Below are 23,689 nucleotides of genomic sequence, written 5' to 3' on the forward strand. Positions count from 1 at the left end.
GGGGCAGAGGTAGTGGCAGTGGTAAAAAGATAGAGTGTGAATAAATGACGTCAATCTCAAAAAGTATGTGTGAATTGGGCTTAGAATAAAATAGAGTGTTATCGTTCCGAAGAAAGCCCACTTGTTGAAATTGCGTACAAGTTTGGTTACAAAGTTACCTTTAGTTGTTTGTCTTGCGTACAAATTAGTTTGGGGCAAACAACTGCAAAAAAAAGTAGAATCGGTTGGTGACAAATCGTACAAATTTTATTGCAAAATCACCAACTGTTGTTCGTTTTGCGTACAAATTTGATTGCAGCAAACAACTAAAAAATAAAATAAAAAAAATAAACAAAACCAGTTGGTGACAATTCGAACAAATTTGGTTGCAAAACTACCAACTATTGTACGTTTTACGAACAAATTTATTTAAGTCAAACAAAAAATCCGCCATAGTGTACGTGAGGATCTAAATTTATCTCCGCAGATGACATTACGCAAATGCCAAAGAAAATGTTTAGTGCGCGTAATTGGTATTTAGACATGAAAATAAAAAATATGAAATATGATTGCTTTATCTTCTTTTTATTTAAAGTCAGCGAAAAAACAGAAATAAAATTAATTCGAAACATACTATATATAATTGATCTTAAGAGCGAGGTCAGAAAAGGGTAGGGAGGGTGGGGAAATCATATTTCATATTTTTTATTTTCATGTCTAAATACCAATTCTAGTGTCGAAATAGATTCTAACAGAATTGGTTGAGACACTCAAATAAAAAATGTGAACTATGATTGCTAATCCAGAGAAATATAAGTGTGTAAAATTAAGTAAAATCCATGTTATCATCCATAGCATCGAAGAAAATTTCGTCCATATTTTCATCATCTTCAATATTATTGTCAGCAGTGATGAGCGTGTTAGTGAAGTCAAAACTGGAGAGATGTTCGCGGCGGCAATGGTTTTCAAACGTAGAGGAAGATGCCCAAATGCCCATGGTAACAATGTTGTCTTTAGGTATACCAGATTGAAGAGCCAATGAGGAGGCAATGAACCTTAATGAGACTCGTTTTTCCTCCGTTGAATGGCGTATCAGTTTAGCAATCCAGCTTTGAAGTGTGCGTGGACTGAGATCTTTGTTGGGCTGTAAAGAGTTGATAAAGAGAGTACTGGCCTGGCAGGATGGTCGACGTTGAGAAAAAAGTTGAAAAGTGCGTACAGGGCAGAGGCGCTGATCTAAGTGGGCTTTAACTTGAAAGGACTTGATTATACGACGACGATTTCGCTTTCCTTTCGGACAGTGTACTTCAAATGAAAGAGTGTTACTTTGGGATATTAACACCGAAAAAGAGGGATACGATGTAAATCCAAAGGGCGAAGGAAACAAGTAACATCCAAAAGAAATGCCAGTTTACTTTGTAGTGAGGCAAGTGAAATCGTGTCAGTGTTCAAGGTCGTTAAATAATCAACCGTGGGCTGGAGGCTGATAGTAGGTCGATGTAGGCGAGTAGGTGGTGCTTGTTGTAGAAGTGTGGTAATGAAAGAGTTAATATTATCATCTTCTCGTAAGCTACGCGGATTGTAATGTAAGTGCGTTACTGCCGATCGGAAAAGTTGAATGGTGGAAATTGCATATGAGTGATGAATGTGCATGTCATTCAAAAATTGATCAAATCGGTTGAAGTGAAAAATTGTTGTGAAGTTTGTTTCTCAATACACCATTTAAGAAACAAAAGTTGACCTGGTTTAGTGTTACGCGACAAATCGAGCGTACTTTCAATTTATCTTCTCTTTTAATCACCTACCAAAGTGCATAACGCCTTTTCGGGCTTGCACCTGTCAGAACTATCTCTTTCCACCTTTTTCTTACCCATAGATCTGTGACCTCTTACTAGGCGCAGTTATCCCATTCTTCTTCATAAATTTATTTAATTTCTTTAATTTCAGTGACTGGATTATATATCCATCACTATAAATAGGCCTCCATAAGACCTCTCTTTCAATAAAAATCATCATCTATTATCTTACTCATATTTCAATACTTTGACCTATTAGTTTTATATATTATTCAGCTCTATTATCATTCTGATTGATCCCTTGGTTATATATTATCATTGTATCTTTTATTTTATAAGCATATAAGGCTATACTTATTCTCATTTATTTTCAGTTCAGCTTCTGATTAAACTAGCTGTGGTACTCACTTAACTCGCAACTCTAAAGACCTTTCTTTACTAAACCTCTATTTTATTTAAAGAATCTCTTTTATCTCTATTATCCTACTCGCATTCTCTTCTAAAAATAGGAATTATTGGTTGAGTTGTCTTGTATACAATGGTTGATAAGAATTGCTTGGGCATTTGCATTCAAATTAGACTGTTGATACTTCGAGCGGATAAGTTCCAAACGGCGAGTTTCCAGGTGTTGTTTGTCATTGGCCAGATGGCTGATAGTGACGGAAGGACGATCACCAATTGGTGGAATAGTAAAGGTGAATTGATACTCAGAGATTGTATCGTCGGGAACCAGAGAGCGCTGGGCCACCAGGGAGTTATCATTGTGACGTGAGATAGCTTCTCTTGTACAATTTTCTGAAGACATCTACTGATCAAGTTCCACGGTGGGTTCAGGTATGGATGGCGAAACTAATTCCAAGGGATACTGAATGCGTCGGTAAATGGACTGCTCAGGTCTGGGAGCCAAGATACGTACTTTGGTAATTGTTTTGTTATCCGGTCTGCAAACAGATCTACGTCGTTTGGTCCCAGATATTGTTGAAGATTCCGGAAGGTTGATCGATCTATCATCCAATTGTTCTTCTGGTAGGGGCGGCGAGATTCGTAATCTGCCGTGGTATTATTGATTCCGGCAATATGATTGGATCGAATTGTAATGGCACGTTGAAGGCACCATTTCCAGAGTTGGGTTACTAATTCCATAAGGGAAAGTGAGCGGGTTCCACCTTGTTTGTCCATATAAGCCATGGAGGTTGTATTGTCCGTTTTGATCCGTGTCTCAAACCACATAGCTTATACGTAATAAAAGTAGATGTTGTGATGTTTGAGATATTAAAAAATAGATAAAACAGAATAAAAAGAAGTAATAAGAAATGAGTCTCTATTAATCCTTTATTAAAGTTATGGAGAGAAAGTCATCGCAAAAGGGAGGACGCTTTTTTTATCAAACATCTGGGAGATTGAATCTGGTAAGGAATAGGCAGTGGCTTGTTTCTATCTTCTGAAACATGGCAATTAGAATTACATGGTCTTAAGTCAATCAATACTTTCTTATATTGATTGGCCCAAATTATTAAGTGAAAAATTCTCATTAGCTGACACTTCAGTAACAGATTAATGAGAATCAAAAACAACCAATAATAATATAATTTCCCAATATATAATCTGTAACAAGATTATACTGGTAATATGAGAGTACCACTCGAATATTATAATTTAACCACATTGAAGGTCATTCTATACGATATTTATTGGAGGAAATACGACAGATGTAATTGACGTAAATGGAAATAGTCTGTATCACAGATCTATCGGTAAATAAAGTAACAAGATCCAGTGACATTGAAAGGATCTGAATATATCCATTCCAACATAAGAACACAAACTTGACTTGTGTATTCGACACTCAAAGAAGAAATTTATTGATGACTAATTACTGTCAAATATGAAATTAGTTTCCAGCTGTCATTTAGTATAAATAGACCCCAAATTATCATCTTAACATCTTGGTCAATAAATTTATAAAGGAATTCTAAACGTACTTATGTACTTTGTTTTATTTTTTATTCTATTTTTTATTTTTATTAAATCACACTACCAATTTATTACAATCAGGATCCGCATGCTGTGAAGATCCGGAAAGGTTTTCAGTGCAAGAAATGCTGCTTTGAGTTCTCTCCAATTGGTCGACATTTGTGCTTTTTGATGAGTCCAATGACCAAATGCGGTTTGTTTGTTGTTGTTGTTGTTGTGCTGTATGCTGCAGCCCCATCCACTGTTGCTGGCGTCGACATAGACCGTTTGTTGAGGTGTTTGAGGAAGAATACTCTTGCCGTTCTAATAGATTAAGTTGTTCTTCCACCATGTAAGTTCCTCTATGCATTCGGTTGTCAGTTGCTGCTGTTGAGGATGTCATAGATTATAATAAAGGAATCATCACATTTACATAATAATGGATGATCATGTATAAATATTCATGGCTCAGACTTCGCCCCATTTGTTATCATCAGAACCGTTGGTGTCTGTGCACAAGGTGATTCGCCTTGTGACGAGTAAAATATTATAATACCATAAAAGTATAGTACAATCCCATAGGCGGAATATTTGGTTACTGAATATTACACGCACTAAACTTTCTCTTTGGCATTTACGTAATGTCACCTGCGGAGAGGAATTTAGATCCTCACGTACTTTTGTCTTTACTTTGTAAGGCAGTAATTACTTCATAACATTATATCATATTCCTCTAACGCGTCACATATATTATCCGAAAGCCATCTAAGAATTTAGTATAAATACCTGTAGTTTTTTGCTAGTAGAATTCCCTAATCTAAATTTTCTCGAAATAAAAGATATACACAGTTCTAACAGTATTTTCTTTTGTTACGTTAATTTACATTTTTATCTCCATCCCAAACAGTTTTTACTGTTAATTACTCAAATGAATTCTACTGGTGTCAACTCTCCTGCTGCTAGTCAAGTTAGCCAAGACTTCATGGTTAACCCTTTGAATGTATCCGCTGGTAACGCTCCCTTCTTCAGTGCTAATGGTTTCAATACTACTGGTGGTAATGCTGGAGGTGGCGAACATATGAGTGAACCTCATACTCTTCGTTCATTCGCATCACAAGCTGGTTCTGCTTCCGCTGCTTTGGATGAGCATGCAATGTTGAATAATATCATTCAAGGTCTTCGTGAAGAGAAGGCTGCTCTTCTTACTGCTTTTAGTGAAGCCCGTGCCAGAGGTGACTATGGTGCGTCCGATATTGCTCTGGAAGACATTGATCGTATTAATCGTCAGATTATCAAGTTGAACGGTTTTGACTCTGCTTCTGTGGTATCCAAGGCCAACTCTGGTAACTATGATGGTTTTTCCTCCTCTCACTCTGGTGATGGTCTCTCCTTGTCCCGTAGAGATTTACCCTGTTTTCAACTGGCCTCCAGTATCGTTCGTCTATTTCCAAACGATGAAGTGTTTGAATCTGCTGAGCATTTCCTGTAGACGTTTGAAAACATTATTGCTGGTTCTGCCCGAGATATGGAGAGGGTGTGGAAACAATTTTTGCCTTCGTGTTTACCTAGCAGTGACAACGCTTGGGTCAACACGGAGTTGAAGAAGTGTACTTCGTGGGCTAGTGCTAGTGCCGCCTTTAAAGAGTACCATGGTTCGGCCAAGATTACGAGCCATTATACCGATATGGTCTTCACCATGAAGATGACCGTACAAGAGTCAATTACTGACTACTCGAAAAGATTCTTGCAGACAGTATTTAACGCTGGTCTATCCCAAACGGACCCACGTATTGCTGATTGGTTCCTTTCTTCTTTGGTCTTGCCGGTGCAAACCATTTTACGTATGACGCTGGCTCGAACCAAAATATTTGCCAACAAGGACAAGGGTTGGACAGTTGAGTACATTACTCAAGTTGGTCGTGACGTGCTAGGTGATGATAACTCAGTTTATGCTGGTGCTGCTGCGGTGATTCCATCTGGTGTGAAGAGAGAGAAGTTCTCGTCTGGTCGTGACGTCGAGGTCCGTCGTAAGAGGTTCCCGTTCAAGAACAAGACTGTGAACCGAGTGTCTAAATCCTTCTTCTGCACCCAACATGGCAAGAACGGTACTCACGAGACGAAGGACTGTTTCAGTGGCAAGAAGAAGAGTGCGATCACAAGTGGCAACCGTAAGTGTTACAGGTGTCAGCTTCCTTGGGTTCCTGGCCATCAGTGTCAAGAGAGTCGTCCTGTCCTTGCCGTTTCCGGTTCAGCCGAGAATCAGGCCCAGCCAGCCGCTTCCATTGAAGAGTAGGCCACTACAGATGTCAGTACAATGATGGAGGGATTGTCGTACGACAATTGTAAGTATCACAATTACGAGATAAAGAGAGATTCAAAAAGTAAAGCTAATCAATTTAATCTTTTGACTCCTATAATCATAGAGAACCAGCACCTGGTCGGGACTATTGACACGGGTAGCAGTACCACTTTCATAAAAATGAGTACATTAATAAACAAACTAAAAATTAATAAAATAAATAAATTAAATGGTTCCTATAATTTTTTGACTCCTAATAGTGGAGCAGCTCGCATTGGCAAAACTAACCTTTTGAAATGTAAATAGTCTAATGGTATTGTATTTGATCATGCTTTCGAGGTCATGGAGTTCAATGACGGATTTGAGTTTTACATTTTACTTGGCAAAGATATTCTTCCTAAAATAAATATTAGTTTGACCGGGGTTGCTTATAAACTTGATGGTGCTTCGTCACACTTAGATGATAACGCAGCTTTTAGAAATGTAAACATTTATCACGCTAATGAACATGAACCCGATAATTCGCCTGCAGGTACGCCTGAAGAAAGAGCGAGATTCTTCGATCTTATAAAAGAATCAGTTGATCACAACCAAGCTATTTCATCATCCTTATCTTGTCCTATGCCTGAGTCAATCATTTGATTACCAACTAAAGAAGGAGCTACGTCGTATCGCAGACAGTATGTCATTCCACATGCGTTAAGACCAGTATTAGATAAGCAAATTGATGAGTGGTTGAAAACTGGTACAATTATAAAGTCCAAAGTCAACACGTCCTTTAACCATGCATTGTTACTTGTTCCTAAATGTGACAAGTGTTGTGATCGAGCTTATTTACAGATATAACTCTATCATCAATTCTTTCTTTCTTATTTGATAACCTTTCTATAAATTATTATTGCATTACTCTTTAAATCAAATACATGCTATTACACTCTATTTACTACGCATTGATTACTCATCAACATATAGAAAACAATAGTCATACATTTATTCCAGATAATACCATCCAATGATATGATCGCTTGTCAATAACAAAATTCTCGGAGGTGCCATGAGATGCTCGATCTTTAATTGACAATACGCCTATTGTATATTTGACAGGTTTCACTTTAATGATTGATATTCAGCCAGCCCTGAATATGTATATAAAGAACCCAATTTATTGTATAATAAAGACTTTAGTTTATTATTGCAGTTTGATAATTTTACTTCCTCAAATTTTATTATTTTTATTCTTAATTCTTTGCTTTATCTCTCGAATTTCTCACATAGTTTATTTATTTAAACGATTTGCTTAATTATTTATAAGTGAATCGTACCCAAATACGACATTTATAATAGATATAGTTATGTAGACTAGTAATGAAGTAGTAAAAAGATGATCTTTATTAAATTGAGATTCTGAATAAGTTTTATAATTGATGCGGAGTTTCTACTAAAATAAGTGTGACACTAAGAATGAGCAAAATTTATTAGTGAAAGTGAGCAATTTTTTTCCTAGAGTGTGCGAATAATTTATGAAAATAGTGTAAGTCTTGTCGTGGCTTTGGTCACACAAGTAGTTTAATATTTCAAATAGTGCTCACTAAAATATAATAAAATCATCTTTTGATCTCCTAAATAATCTTTGATATATTTGGTCGTTACATAACAATAGTTTGTCGGGTCTGATATAAGTATTAAGCTTAGTTATAGATATTTAAGTAGAGTTGTAAAAGAGTTATCGTTTTATTGAAGGATTGATCTGACATATTTATAATTATCTAAAAGCAGTCACGACAAGTGTCGTACTTATAATTCATATCACCTCCGCTCACCTATAAAATAGAATCAATAATTAAATCAAATAAAGTCATCTTTGATCTACTCTACATTTATTTTATATACACTAATTTCATAAATTATTCGTGCACTCCAGGAAAAAAATTCGTTCATTTTTACCATAAAATTTCGTTCAGCGCCCTAATAATATTTCGTTTAAACTAAGAAAACAATTACGCGCATTTAAAGGTGAAAAATTCGTTTATTTTCTGGAGCTAGTTTACAAAATTACATTTGCAATGGATAACATTATTATTGAAGATGGTCAAGGAGGCGCAATTGATGAGCAGGGAAATGAGATTGTTGAAATGTTAATGGATGTCGACTACGAGACTTTTCCCTTGGAAAACGCTACAGAGTATGATCAATATGTCGATGTCAAGCCAACCGAGAAAGAGAAAAAGAGGTTAAGAAAGAAGAGTTTGTGGAAGCTGAGACTGGCAGCACCGACCCTGAAATGCCTGTTCGAAAGACTTATAGACGTTATAAAGACGAGGATAAAGAAAAGTTTTTTTATTACTACACGCAGACAGATATGTCCACCCGAGCAATTGCTCAGAAATTGAATATACCTCCTTCGACAGCGCAAACATGGGTAAAACAAAATGAAAAAAAATCCCCAAGACACGATCATGCGAAGACCCGGCAGTGGAAGACCAGTTGGTAGACCCGCAAAGCTAAATGAAAACCACGAGGCTTTTTTGGTCAACCTTGTAGACGAAAATGCTGGGTTGGTTTTGGATGAGATGATGGAAAGTTTGACAAATGAATTCAGTGACCTCAGCATTTCCAAAACGGCACTATATAATTTTGTAACCGAGAAATGCCGCATATCTTTGAAAAGAGCCCACTTTCACTCTGTCGAACGAAATAGTCCTGAGAAAATTGAGCAGAGACGTCAATGGGTCATTAGATGGATGAGTACTGATATGGACTTCAATAGTAATTGCGTGTTTATCGATAAAGCTGCGTTTCGTATTAATATGAAACGTAGCGTAGCATGGTCTAAGAAGGGAGAACGTGCGGTTGTTGTTGTGCCTAAAACAAGAGCAAAAACAACAAATATTTTGGGGGCCATCTCACCTTACGGTGTCGTCAACGTCAGTATCCGACGTCCAAGAGTTGCAGCCTCTTCAAAAAAAAAGAAAAGCCGAAGGAGGAAAGCCTGTCAGTATCAAAGGCGGGACCGTTACAGGTCATTATTTTAACTTCATTGCCAACACACTAAACGTAATGGATCGACACGAGGAGTTTAAGAACCACTACCTTGTCATGGACAATGCGCCTATCCACACCAACAAAGATATACAAACATATATCGAAAAACGTGGGTATGGCTGTATCTATCTCCCTCCTTACTCCCCTGAACTGAATCCAATCGAACAGTTTTGGTCAGTTTGTAAGAGTAAACTTAAGCGGGTAAAGCTGTTGGATGAAGAGACCTTGACAATGAGAATAAGAGATGCATGTAACAATGTACTTATCAGTGACCTCCAAGGCTTTTGTAGATATTCTACAAAAAAATTTAATGATTGTCTTGATGGTAAACCCATTTAATAAAATATATTTTCTTTCGTTCATTTCTTTCGTAGACTATGCACGAATTATTTATTAATTTTTGAGCGATAATTTAATTCGTCGCTGAATGGAATTTTTTCTTGAAGATGAACGAATTTTTTTCTGTTGTTACAATGCGGATTTTCAATATGTAATAATTGACTTCAACACTAAAAACTTTACTCAGACAATTTATATTTTTCATGCTAACTTTTAGCATTGTACTTCTCTAACTTGAATCCTTACCTTTTTATATTTAAAACCTTTTGACAAATTTATTATTATTATCATTTATCCGAAATCAAGGGTATCGTTACCGATCCTTTGATTTCTCAAAAACTATATAAACCTTAAAACAAAACATATTTCAATAAACATTCAGATTTTACTATATACTTTTATCATAAACTTGCCTATCAAATATTATATCTTCTATATATAATTGGCCCATTATCTTACTGTCTCCCTAGAAAAACCGAAGCCTTAGTCTCTTTTTCTCTGTATCTGTCTATTAAGACCTTTTATTTTATTTTACTTAACTGGATCGTTACCATATATATTTATTATATATTTATATAAAACAACGTGGTGCTCACTTAGAACTGAATAATTAACTACAAACGTATATTATTCCCCTTCTACCTTACTGTCAAACTAAATCTATACCAATCACTACCACTCACATTGTATCACTGTGAGTGCGCGAATATTTTGCGAAATTAGTGTACTAAAATATTATAAGAACTATCACGACACAAGTTCCTCGACAGTCTCACGTCAAAAGCAAAAAAAAATGCGCGGTCGGGGAATCGAACCCCGGCCCTTCGCGTGGCAGGCGAAGATTATACCACTTAACCAACCGCGCTTTTACTGTCACGTGACGCTTAAACTATGTTAATATAGCAAAAAGTATTACGTAAGCACACTCGTACTTTTTTACATACAGTTAAGACCAGTTATGACTTGTTAAATATTCAAATTGATGGTTCATACCCGGACTCCGTTAAATATACAAATACCTGGAACTCCGGTTATGACTGGTTAATTATGGTAATACCTGTACCATCCTTTTGCATTAATTATCTTAAAGACTATACCGTCCTTTAGCATTAATTATCTTAAAGACTATACCGTCCTTTAGCATTAATTATCTTAAAGACTGTACCGTCCTTATGGATTAATTATCTTAATACCTGGATATATAGCATGGTTTCATTGGACTAAATTTTATAGATGGGGACATGATACTGGCCGCTTCTTTGATGATTCATAATATAGCTTTGTTATTACTGGCTTGATATTCGTCATATCTTATATATGATCGTACATCATTGGCTTTAATAATCAAGATGATGATGAATTCCTTTTTATTACTGGATTAATTATAGCATCTATTCAGATATGCTTTACGATCATTGGATTAAATTATAGAAAAAGATGTATTCAAATGGGCTTAATAATAGGATTTATGGGATGAAAAAAAATTTATTTTGTAAAAAAAACACGTATACACACTAGATCTATTTACACATTCCAAATTATAAAACTTACCTTACCGTGTACTTGTTTGGGGTCCTATAGTCATCAGGTGAAGTAAAAGAGTATATCGTTTTATAACCATGGTGTTCACGTCAAATACAGTGAACAAGTAGAGAGCAGAGTTACGTAGTTATGTTTACTAAAGAGAGCTACTGGCGCAGTGAGACAGCGAGACAGAGAATCAGCAAGACGACTAAAAAACGAGCAGTCCTAAGGCGAGCGTACGTTTCCTATTCTTGTCAGCCAGTGCGTATATAGTGTTTGACAACGATGATATTTGAGCAGAATGCAAAAGGGGGCTTGAAGTTGGGGCATAGCTTGGAAATCTATTTTTAAGACAATAAGTTAGCTGAGCGAGACAGTATGGTGTAAATCGTACCCTGAAGAAAGTCAAAAAGAAGTCGTAAGAAGCAGTTTTACGGTCATTAAGTAGGCGAAGATTAAGATGGCACCAGCAAAAAGTAAGAATCTAATAACAAACAATTAATATGATAGGCAAAAAGCATGGCATATATAATTTACCGATATCAAGTTGCAAAAGGAAGCGCATTGTTGGAATCATTATAGATAAAGTCTTCGCAGCCTGAAACCTGTGTTCATAATTAGGTTTTTATTTTTACCCATTCTCATGTTGACGTTACCTCTTATTGTCGTGGTGCATTAGGCAACCATACAGTAGTGCTAAAAACTGTCTCACAAAAACTAAAATTAATATCATATGGCGAAAAACAATGATACGGATTCCAAATTTTAAAGAGGAGTTGTTAATGACAGTTAATTATTTATTTTGGTAATTGGAGCTATGCTATTTAAGGTAACATGTAAGCAATCACAAAAATGTTACTTTTAGGTCAAAAGAAGAGGGACGATGTTTATTTTAATATTTTGTATAACCACCTTTTGCTTTAATAACTGCGTCGATTCTTTTAGGAATACTTTCGTAATACCTTTGCATATCCTCCAAAGTGAAACCATTCCATTCCTTTTCAAAGCGGTCCCACAATTCATCTATATTCCTTGGCTTAGTCGAATAGCTGTCTAACTTAACTTTTATGTGGTGCCAAAGGTGTTCGATGGGGTTCAAGTCGGGACTATTGGGTGGTCAGTCTCGAATATAGTTGATTTTATTTGTTTCCAACCATTGCTTTGTAAATTTGGAGGTGTGCTTGGGATCTCCGTCATGTTGGAAAATCACATCCGTACCACTTAATCCGTAATAATCAAGTGTGTCCTTGTATGTTGTGCCCAGAATATGAGTATAAAGCTCGGAATTCATTGGGTACTCCACTATGCGGCATGCGTAGCCTACTCCAAGTGATGTCATACATTCCCAGACCATTATAGAGCCGCCAGCACCTTTCAATCTTGTTTGAATATTATGAGGCTGCAATGAGTCATCTTTATGTTTCCAAGTAATTTGAGCTCCATCAGATCCCCATCTGTTTACTTTTGTCTCGTCCGAGTAGACAACTTTTTCCCAGTCATCTACGGTCCAGTCTTTATGTTCTTTAGCCCAAAGAAATCTTTTTTTTCTATTGACATTGCTAATGAGTGGTTTTTTTTTCTTGAATGATGATTTAAGATCAAGAGATCTCATTAAGTAAGTGGTCGAAGAATAGCCGTAACTGTAACCAATCTCTTGCAAATACTTCTGAACATCCTTAGATGTAGCTAGATAACCCCTTCGAACTTTAAAACTAACTACTTGTTTAGTTCTCTTAGGAATCAGACTTGGTCGGCCACCATTACATTGCTCGCGATCAGGATCATTCACATTTTTCATTCGAATAACTTGAGCTCGGGATACTCCTGTTGTTTCAGCTATTTGCTTAGTTGTTTTTCCACTAGCAATAAGGGACTTCACGTTGTTTCGGGTGTCTTGGCTAAGTTTTTTAGGCATTGCAAGTAGAAATAAGACAAAAATAACAGTAGAACATTGTTGTGGGAAAAACACGTTTTTTAGATGGGATTTTTATAGCATATGGCTATCGAAGTCCCAATTGGATGACAAAAAAAAGTTCGGGGCAAAGCCCTTATTTGGAAGCCGAAAAAAGTGTCCGTAAAACGCCATAAACAGAAACAATTGTCGTATTTGACGCCTAAATAAATCGAATACAATTACTATTTAATCTGTCTTGAGTTATAATATACTTCATATATTATAACAGACACAGTACCAGTTCTCATAATCTTCTAACTGGACATCATACCCTACATTGGACCCCGGTTAGCTGATTTACTGCGGTTCCTTCTAGCACCTACGATGAGTAATCAAGTAATCCAATCATCGCACATATTGCTAAATGGATAAATGATTTCTCTGCTGGAAATTCCGGACATACAACCATAGGCTTACATAACTATAAATTATAAGCTATGTTTCATGTCGTTACTGATTTATATTTCAAATCCAACAATTCCCAGTCTCTGGAAATGTTTATTCGATCTACGCAGAAATTAATTGAAGTAATAATTTAATATAAAAGGACCTCTATTTTTATCATGACAAACTCTCCAACTTATAATAAAGGATTAAAGAGTCTCATTTCTTTACTTGTTTATTTTTATCTTTTATTTTCTACCCTTTTATACTCAAATTATCACAACAATTTCATATGAAAAAGACGTTTTCTATGTTTGTAGTGCATGTAACAACGGCAAAAACGTCTAACTACTGTGTAACGTGTCAATAACATCCCCCTTCTAGGAGCATTTTTAATTTTTTGAATACTGTAATTAATGCGGATTTTATCGTCGATGTAAGTTTTGTGAGACAGTTTTTAGCACTACTGTACGTAAGCCAGCCGTGCCAAAAAGCCAGTAGTAACCAGAGTCTTGTAGGCATCTATGAAAGATGATTGTCGGTCTTCGACACGTTTCAGAAGGAGTGCTTATCTTACCAGTTTTTTTTTTATAAAAAAAAGGATGCCCGAGTAATGGCGCAAGTAAAAAGAAAGCCTGTTATTTTGTTAAGAGAGAGCCAACGAAGGGGATTAAGGCCAAGAGAAAGGAGACAATGCGTTATGCCAATGTAGAGGAAACAAGACCTGTCATAGAAAAAAAAAGGCAGGAGGACGATTAGTTTCGAATGAGAGGCGTGGCATTTTTTAAGGTTCTTACTATAGGGACATATGTAGGCCTGGGCTGGTTACCTCTTTTAATTGAACACAATACAAGAGTAATGTTAGCTGACATGTTAACTCTTATAAAATAAAAGAATATTACTAACAGAAAAAAACTTTTTTTTTTTTTTTTTTTTTTTTTTACAAAAAAAGGAAAAGAAAAAGAAAGTGAAAGAAAGAGATGGAATAAAATAAAAGAAAGATGAAAGGATTAATTTTTTTTTTTACTTTGACAAGTTTATTGTGTGCAAAAAAGGGTCTAATCATAAGCGTAGATCCAAACAGTAATAATATTGTTCTTTACCCTTCTTTACAAAATATTATGGCAAGTAACACAACAAATAACATTACTTACAGCGCAAACGGTACCCCCGTGGTGCAATCCGCTCAACCTGCAGCACCTGCCTTTGTTGCCCCTCCTAGAAGACGTACTGGTGATAACCAACGCATTGCTGTGCTCGAGAGTCGTATGGATGCATATGAACGAGGAAATCGACGTGTTGGTAGTGAAAGAATAGGAACTGATTCTCAACAGAGTGTAAGAATTATACCTATCTGTCTATCAAAAAATATTAGTACATCATTTTAATATTACCATCGGTAGGCCCTGATTCGAGCTTTCTACAGGCGTGCATGTAGGGAATTAACTCTTCCTGCTTGGGATGTTAATTCAACTTTGTTGACGGGAACAAATCTCGATATTTACAACCATATCTTGAACCAATTTCATCTGGAAGAAATCCGCACGTATGGCCTTCCGGATACTCACCAGCTTGGAGAGAATCAAGCCTCCGTTCTGGCCACGCGTATCAGAACGCACCAGGAGAATGTGAGAAGACGAGTCCGTCGCAATCAAACTCAAACAGCAGCAGAAGTACAACAAGCTGCTGTTGTTTCTAACATGGGGTCAAGAATGGCCAACGTAAGTATAGTATAAGAATCAAAATCACACAAAATATTAAACTGTACCTTCGATTTAGAAACTGAGAAGACGTTTAAGAAACTTTGAACGTTTTCAACATATGATTGAGGCACACCTCCATATCTCGTCTGGGGATTGTCACGCTGTGGTGCATCCGGCATATATGTCAGACGAGGAAAACGACGCCGTCAATGCGCACGGATTGGCCACGTCGTTGGTAAAGCTCTGTCCCTCTTGGAGATCTACCAAGGCAAGTTAATAAATTGAACATCTAAGCCAATGCTAATTTACTTAAAACATTTATTCCAATAGTTGGAAGAGGTTTATGCCTTTTTGGATGCTCCTGCCGGTCCTTCTCGAGGTATTTCATTACCTCGTACCTCAAGAGTAGTCGAGTCTCCCTTGACTACAGTACAGCGTGCACGCTTGCCCGGATGGGCCATTTCATCTGAATAAAAATAGATCCTAAAAACCATAAAAAAAAACCAGATAATACTGAGAGAAAAAAAAAAGAACGTTTTACCATTTCAAAAAATAACCTCTGAGCCATGTTCGTTACTACATTGATGTTGTCGAGGTGACTAATCTTGACTACAATGGGTGAACGAATAAGATGAACAGGCAATATGGACATGCATGACATCTCTTCAAACTCATTGGCAACAACATGCATGTTGTGATGGTTATAAGAACCCAACTGCACCGCTGATTCCTTGAACCACCTTAAAAAAAAAGTTAGACGCGTGAAGAAGAAATGGTTTCACGTGTATACAGTACCTAACAAAGGCAAAGGTGTGTGTTCCGAGAATGTCTACACCTACGTCTTTTTTTTTTTCTACGTACTTTTTTAATCACGTGATTTTTTTTAAACAAATAAAAAGTGACCTACGTACTTATTCTTTTTTTTTTCTACGTACTTTTTTATTTTTTCAGTAACGTTTTTCCTTAAATAAAACTTTTAAAATGTCGATTAGTACTTTTAAAACTACAACTTTTCCTACCGTAGGTGATACCTTTGCCTCCGCCGAGGAATTTAAAGACGCCTGTTTTGATGCTGCCGCCGACCAAAGTTTTCAGCTATTCATCCGGGACAGTTTACCCATTGGACATGCTAAAAAGTCAGCCTTTTTCCATTACGCCTGTGTATTCAGCAACAAGTACAAGGCCGTTCGTACCGAGAACTCTTGCAAAAGAGTTAAAGTTACAATGACTGGAACCTGCGAATTTTTTATCAGAGCAGTTTTGCCCAAGAAGAATGGAGATCGTTGGATCGTTAAAAGCCACAACGATGTCCATAATCATGACATGTTGGAAGACGACAAAAAATTATGTCTTGTCAACAACAGCAAGCTCCATTACGAGCAGCAACGTACGATTGAAGAGATGCACGTTGCAAACGCCAAGACATCGGCTATTGTCGCGGCCGTAAACAACGTCAAGTGCACAAAGACGAAAGTGATTGCAAAGGACATCACTAACCAACGTGCTCTGTTGAGACGTGCTTTAAACGAAGATGAAAATCAACATCACATGATTCCCTTCTCTACCAACTTAGAAGAGAAGGGTTATACTTTGTCAAGCAAGTATGAGGAGAATGGAAGGTTGACCCATTTGTTCTTTGCCCATGTTAGTGCGGTAAACAACATTTGTCAATGCCCCGAAGTACTTCTCGTTGACGCCACATACCGTACTAGCCTGTTTGGTTATCCCCTCATAAATGCCATTGGTGTCAACAATATCAGCAATGGATCGAAGAGGGGTTTAATGAATTACTCTATTGCTTTGGCCTGGGTTGCGGACGAAACCAAGGTGACTTATGAGTGGTTTTTTGAGACACTCAAGACAAAGGTATTGTTTTGACATGATGCATGAAAAAAAAATCTAACTTTTTATCCTTCAATCTTTGTATTATTATTTTTATTTTATGTTATCACTCTCATTTAAATTTGAAATAAATTATTTTATTTATAATTTCTTGTTTTTGTTCATATATTAATAACAATGCAGATCTACCAGAATGCTGGTACCTTACCAGAAGTGATTATCACTGATAGAGCTGCAAGTGTTCGTAGTGCCCTGGATAATATCTTTCCAGAAGTCAATAAGATGATTTGTGTTTGGCACATTATCGCTCAAAATGTCAAAGCCAATTTTTTTAAGTTGTTTCCCGACACAAAAGAATATGAAGCCTTAGTTAACTTATTTTGGATGTTACATGGTAGCAAAAACTATGCTGAAACTATCGCCAATGTCAATAACATCAAAAAGCATGCATTGAATGCAACAAGAAATGTGGAAAAGATTGTGGATTTTGTTGACGAATTGTACAAACAACGTACTTCTTGGGTCAAGCAGTACACCGATAAGTTTTCCCACATGGGAATTTATACGACCAGTCATGTCGAAGCAGCCCACAGTGCATTGAAAGGAAATAATCGTCAAATTTCCAAATGTAGCTTGGCCACAACATTTGTTCAATTAGATATGGTGCTGGCCAACCAGAACATCAAAGCTGTCATGGGTAAAGGTTACTCAAAGTTTTCGGCCGATCCTTTTGTTTTAACCAACCCAATGTTTCGTGAATTGGTCAAGGTGGTTAGCAGATTTGCAATTGAGAAGATTAGGGAGCAAATACAAATGTTCAAGAAAGAGATCAGTGATCGCAGCTTGAGACCTTGTACGGGAGTTTTCAGTACTGTCATGAAGCTACCTTGTAGACATATCATATACAAGGAAGAATATGATCAGTTATTCAGCAGCCAGACAAACAGTAATGGATGGGACAGTCTGGTTATCCGCAAGGATGTTGTCATTCCTCTCTCTTCTGTGGACGCAAGATGGATTGTTGGAAAATTGGCCTTGAACAATAACTCGACTAGTGTTCGGAATGAAGATCGAAACTCTCGATCGAGCTTCGATCGTGTTTCAGTCGAAGCTCGCTCGGATGCGTTTTTTTGCAGCTCGAGCTCGCTCGAAGTTTCTTAAGCTCGGCTCGGTTGCGAATACGATAGCTCGAACTCGCTCGCCCTTTTTATTACACAAAGTGCACGTCAAAGTGATGTTAATTACAGAAAATTATGGTAATAAAATTGTTATTTATTGAAATAGAAGTTGGAAAAAGAAAAAGTTTTTTTTTTCACCAGCCTTAACACCAAATTCGGATAATTAAATCAAACTATTACTGCATCTATAATTATAATACATTTGGATTTGTGAACATGAAAGTTTAAATTAATTCTGCTACGTCATGTTACTATGGTTGCTGTAAAAAATTGACTTAGTTGGGTATAGTGTGCAACACTGTTTCATTCTCTATGGTAAATGTGTTTGCTGGTTGTACAATTAAATAAAAGTCCAAAGCATTTTAATTGGAATTATTAGAGCATAAATAAAAAAAATGGTAAAGGGAAGAAAAGATTAAAATCAAGTAGAAATGCCATCTGTAGTCTTTCAAGGACCTTAACTTTAAAGTGACTACTATCGACATTTTAGCCGAGCGAGCATCGATCGAAGCTCGCTCGAACCCAAAAAAAGTGGCGCAAGCTCGAGTACAAAAACTCGGTTCGAGCTTCGTTCGAACTGGCGCAAGATCGGTGCAAGCTCGAAAAGTTCGAACACTAAACTCGACCTCTCTTGAGAGTGTACACCAGTTGTTGTCAGCAGGTATTATTTTATGTTTATAGACAAATGATTTAACTGTTAAAAAGCCCATTTTAAACTTTAATAGAAGTGTACACTAAGACAAATGCAACTGACACAATTTTGCACAAGCTTCGACAGGCCATAGAAGAAATACCATTTGAGCACGTACGAAAAGAAAAGCTTGATGTTATCAGCCAAATGGTTGACAACATCAATGCTAATCTGGATGTCAAGGTCTTACAGCCTTTGAAAAAGAAGGAACTGGTAATCAGTAGTCGTAAGTTGACATAGAAATAATATTATACTCAGTTTATCAGTACTTATAACTTGTTTTTTAGAAAAAATTGCAAAGACGGGGAGAATTCTTTCCCAAGGTGAAGCCGATGAGGCTAAAGTGAAAAAGGTGAACAAACGAAAGCCATCCACTACAAAGACGCTCAAGCAAGCGACATTCGATGGTTCTACCATCATTGATGACAATATCAAGCCTTTTGTAGGCTTGTTCTCCGTCTGCATGCCTGAGTTCATGCTGAAGCACGTCGCTTCGGTGACAAAAGTTCTTGGCGATGGAAATTGCGGTTTTCGTTCCGTTGCTGCCTCCGTAGGAAAAGATGAAGTGAAAAGAATTGCTCTGTCTCTTGGTGTTGAACTCTCGGGTAACTTTGAGAAGGATGAGGATTACTGTATGGATGTAAGAAACTGCCTATTGAAGCAGCTAACCAATAATGCATCATATTATATTAGCTGCTTCTTTGCTGGTTCCATTTCGGAATACCAGACATTGTTAGAATCGATAAGTCTTCCTGTAATGGGCGAATGCGAGAAAGACAAATGGATGATTATGGGAGCTACAGGTAGTTATGATTAAAATAACTATATTTAAGTGCTATCATACTTATTAATGTAAGCTTAGGTTATCTCATTGCTGATGTGTACAGCCGCCCAGTTTATTTTTTTTCCAAGAAGGAGTCAATCACCATACTTCCAAACTGCATTTTAAATGAAAATAAACCGGTAAGCTTCGTATTACACGATGATCACTACACACCTATAGAATTGAAAAAAAACAGCTGTCCTCTTCCAGCATTATACCACAATTTACAAAACAGATGACTTGAAACATCCAAAATCTGGAATAGACTTGTGGAGACAAGAATCAACACTTACACAAACATAATAGAAACAACAAAAGATACTGTCTTGACTAGCAACCAAGACATACCATGTGTTGATCTCACAAAAAGAAAACCAACAAACCACCAAAAATCAAAAACAACGTAAAATAAAAATAATCCAAAAACAACAAAAAACACAAATAAATCCAAAACAACAAGAAAATAATATAAATCAAAAACGTCAAGAAAATAATATAAACCAAAAACAACAAGAAAATAACATAAACCAAAAACAACAAGAAAATAATATAACCAAAAGAATGAAAAACTACTTCTCAAACTCAATTTAAAAAATATAAATCCGACAACATTAGAAACTACAACAGAAACAACAAAAACAATATTGGAATCTCCAACAACAGAAACAACAAACACAAAATTAGAACCCACAACAACAGAAACAACAACAGACACAGCAACAGAAACAACAACAGACACAACAACAGACACAGCAACAGAAACAGCAACAGACACAACAACAAAAACAAGAACAGACACAACAACCAGACACAACAACAGACACAACAGACACAATAAAAGCACCATTAACAACAACAACAGAAATTATCTCCAGTGAAATACTGTGCAAACCCAAACGTGTCGTAGTACCACCCTCACTTATTCCATCAATCGAAGCAATAGAAGCTATCAAAGCAATTAATACTCCTGACCAGCCGGAAACTGAGTTTTTTTGTCATAAATGCCAACATCTCGTCTTCAGAATTAACAATAAGCATACCCCCATTATGGATGCTTATTATAAACTGGATACCTTAAAAATGGAATACATACAAAAAAAACTGTATGCTGAAGGCAACAAATACTCAAGAAACTTCAAAAAATTCAACGGCCAATCTAAAAAAATACACAATATATACGAGCCCAAACTTAGAGAGTTCTGCAAATTACACACTATTGAAGAACAACGTCCATTAATTGTAAAGTATTTCTGCGAAAGCTTTACATTCGAATCACTTGCCAACCTCACCAAGAATCTGGTTAAAAATGGAGCTATCGACAGGCTTTTGTCTGGAGCAGTCAGAAGCCAATTCGAATACTCGAAATCTGATATTGAGGCTGCTGGGGGTCCAGCTAAATACAAATTGCTCAACCTGTTCTACGCAAACAAGCACCGTATTATGGTAATAAATTATTAAACGCCAATAACAATGCAAATTACTTAAATGTTATATATCATTTAGCCAGGATATTATGGCCAAATAGGCTTTGAAATTATTAGCAAAGCAGCCATCTACAAGTTTTCCCATGAAGCTTACAAAGGGTCGAGTGCACAAAAAAAAACTGGTTTAAGTCACCAACAATATCTTACAACCGTCATCGTCCCTGAAATTGCTTGTTGGATTACCGCTGAAGACCAAGGTGTGAAATATGAAGATGCGATTCTAATTATGGAACAAACCTATAAAGTTGGCGAGCTCCTACATCCCTTTGACTTCGAAGCCAATTTTTTGGAAGACTAAAAATTAAAACAATTTAAATTATTTATTATAAACTCGTGCAAAAATAAAAAAAAACACAAAGATCTCATTATCTTTTTTCATACATAAATTGATTGCGTGAGATTAAACACGCATATTAAAAACACGTTGAAAAACAAAGTATGTAGAAAAAAAAATTACGCAGAGAAAAACAAAAAAGTACATAGAAAAAAAAGCACTTAGAAAAAAAAGCACTTAGAAAAAAAAGCATTTAGAAAAAACAGTGTTACAAATCAATTACTTCTGATTTGATAAAAAAATATAAAGTATATAAAAAAAACAATGGTACGATAGGTACGATTATAAGTCCTTGTTACTTTATTTGACTGAAGTTTTAACTATGAAATAATGGGGTCTATTTATACTCTTTTGAAAGCTGACTGTTATTAGAATTGCTAGTCCATAAATTTATCTTGACTGTTGAATTCTACATGAATTCAAGGGTACGCTTGTCGCCGACAGATTGCTTCAATGATTTCTAATAATATTTTCTATCGGCTCTTCTATTGTATTCAATGTGTCAGAGTTCCAAATTTGGACAATTTATATAAATTTGGATTACCGATGATTTTTATTGTATGTGCGTTTAGCACATGTCCTCCCTCTAGATTCAACGTTAGTTGATCGATGATAGGTATGCTTCCTATTTCAGCATTTTTCATAGTATGTCCTCATCCTAGCTACATGATTTTTTTGTATGCATATTTTTGTGACTTGTTCCTGTGGGTATATCTATTTACATATATTTTTTTTTTTTTTTAAAAAAAATTTATCTATCTCGATTGCTACGTCTTTCTTAGCGGGAAGTTCTTTATGTATAGTCTCCTTATGAGATCTTGTATTTCTTTTGTTATTAGTTATAATCTTTGTATGCTTTTCTTGTCGTTTGCTAACTTTCTCTGAGCGTTGAACTAACTCATTCTTTCTTTCTTGTTCTAGTCTTTCAAGCTCACGTACTTTTACCCAATATTTGCGAATTGTGTCTGGCGATGAAAATGCTGATGCTTGTAACCATGAGTTCTCTCGCTCTCCGTAACCTTTCCACTTTACTAAATACTCGCGATTGCCTTCTTTGTCTTCTCTGTGATCACGAATCTCGTCAACTTCGAATAACTCGTCTTCTATTCCTGACTCGTCAATATTTACAATTTTCAACTCTGACGGAACATAATCACAGTGTAACAACTCGTTCATTTCATCCTTCAATACATAAGTGCCACCCATTGTCTTTCGTACAACTGTAAATGGTCCCTCGTATAGCGGTGATAACTTGGTTGCTCTATTTGGTAACTTTACCATAACGGTTGTGTCGTTAGTAATGTCAATGAGGTAATGCTTTTTGTTAAACTTCTTACTTTGTTCCTCAACTATTTTTCGTGTTCTTTCTTCAATAGCGGGAAATACAACCGATGCCATTATTTCAGCTCGTTTGATCAAATCCTCTTCTGTCGCCAATTTTCTTGGGATTGTTCTGGAAGGATCAGTGTAATCTTTGGGAGTTATCAACTGTCTCGCATACATCAATGAAAATGGGCTACTAGCGGTTCGATTACGTATTTTATAATTGCAGCATAATTGTGCGATGGGTAACATTTCATCCCATTTATTCGTGTCATTGCCTAATAATTTGCGGAGTGTGGAAACGATTACCTTTACGGCATTTTCTGCTGCACCATTTCCCCTTGGATGATATGGTGTCGAAAAACGATGTTCAATACCTAATGCATTTGTGATCGAGTTCATCAAAGCATTCGAGAAATCGCGGCCGTTGTCTGTTACCCACATAAGATTTATTGGTATGCCATAGTCTCCTAGTACATTCATTATCGCCTTTGCCACTGTGTTGCTTTGTTTATTTTTCAGTGGTCTCGCAATTATGTACTTGGTGCATAAGTCGACCATTACCAGGATATATATGTTATTATTCTCTGTAACGGAAAATGGACCTACTAAATCAAGAGCTAAGAATGTAAATGGATCTGCACTGACCACAGGTCTCAATGGATGATAACCTTTCTTTGCGATGTTGTTTCGTGCACAATCGATGCATGTTTGTACGTATTCTTTACTGTCTTTAAATATACCATTCCAGTGTATACCTTGAGCATGTAATTGTTGTACCATACTTTCTGATCCAAAGTGTCCCATTGCATGAGTTTCACTTAATAATTTACTTCTTTCATTTATGGGTGGAGCTATGTATTCAGTTGTTGTTTCTTTGTATTCTTTACTGTTTAGTCTTACAGCTAATACGTTCAAATTTTCATCTTTACTGTATATTTCTTTTTTATGAATGAATTGATCTTTTGCAATCTTTTGATTGATCTTATCAGTCGGTAGTCTTCTTTGCAAGATCATACGTTCTAACTTCATAATTTTCTT

At 36.3% G+C, this 23,689-nt stretch overlaps 4 protein-coding genes and 1 non-coding gene across 5 annotated transcripts; 1 reads left to right on the top strand and 4 right to left on the bottom strand.

The window, feature by feature from the left end:
- Positions 1-769: 769 nt before the first annotated feature.
- EV154DRAFT_581079 (uncharacterized protein) lies at positions 770-1,632 on the bottom strand (the record flags this gene model as incomplete). Its single annotated transcript, XM_051606629.1, has 2 exons — positions 770-1,284; positions 1,320-1,632. The coding sequence occupies 2 exons, from the start codon at positions 1,630-1,632 to the stop codon at positions 806-808; spliced, it is 792 nt and encodes a 263-aa protein (XP_051451173.1). The 3' UTR covers positions 770-805.
- A 1,463-nt stretch (positions 1,633-3,095) lies between these two features.
- On the bottom strand, positions 3,096-3,461 carry EV154DRAFT_529846 (uncharacterized protein; the record flags this gene model as incomplete). Its single annotated transcript, XM_051603710.1, has 1 exon — positions 3,096-3,461. A coding segment is annotated over one exon (249 nt), but the record flags the coding sequence as incomplete, so codon positions are not given.
- Positions 3,462-3,804: 343 nt separating this feature from the next.
- Positions 3,805-4,131, bottom strand: EV154DRAFT_570784 (uncharacterized protein; the record flags this gene model as incomplete). The annotated part of the gene is made up of 1 exon (XM_051606218.1): positions 3,805-4,131. The coding sequence occupies one exon, from the start codon at positions 4,129-4,131 to the stop codon at positions 3,805-3,807; it is 327 nt and encodes a 108-aa protein (XP_051451175.1).
- A 6,071-nt stretch (positions 4,132-10,202) lies between these two features.
- Positions 10,203-10,273, bottom strand: EV154DRAFT_t142. The gene has a single exon. It is a non-coding gene; the product is annotated as a tRNA-Gly (tRNA).
- A 7,094-nt stretch (positions 10,274-17,367) lies between these two features.
- EV154DRAFT_581099 (uncharacterized protein) lies at positions 17,368-21,289 on the top strand (the record flags this gene model as incomplete). Its single annotated transcript, XM_051606630.1, has 6 exons — positions 17,368-17,761; positions 18,719-18,910; positions 18,972-19,487; positions 19,547-19,647; positions 20,192-20,950; positions 21,011-21,289. 6 exons carry the CDS (start codon positions 17,368-17,370, stop codon positions 21,287-21,289), a joined length of 2,241 nt encoding a protein of 746 aa, XP_051451176.1.
- Between the last annotated feature and the right edge of the window lie 2,400 nt (positions 21,290-23,689).

Source organism: Mucor mucedo (assembly GCF_025094135.1).
Source record: "Mucor mucedo strain NRRL 3635 chromosome Unknown EV154scaffold_200, whole genome shotgun sequence".
In the NCBI taxonomy this organism is placed as follows: domain Eukaryota; kingdom Fungi; phylum Mucoromycota; class Mucoromycetes; order Mucorales; family Mucoraceae; genus Mucor; species Mucor mucedo.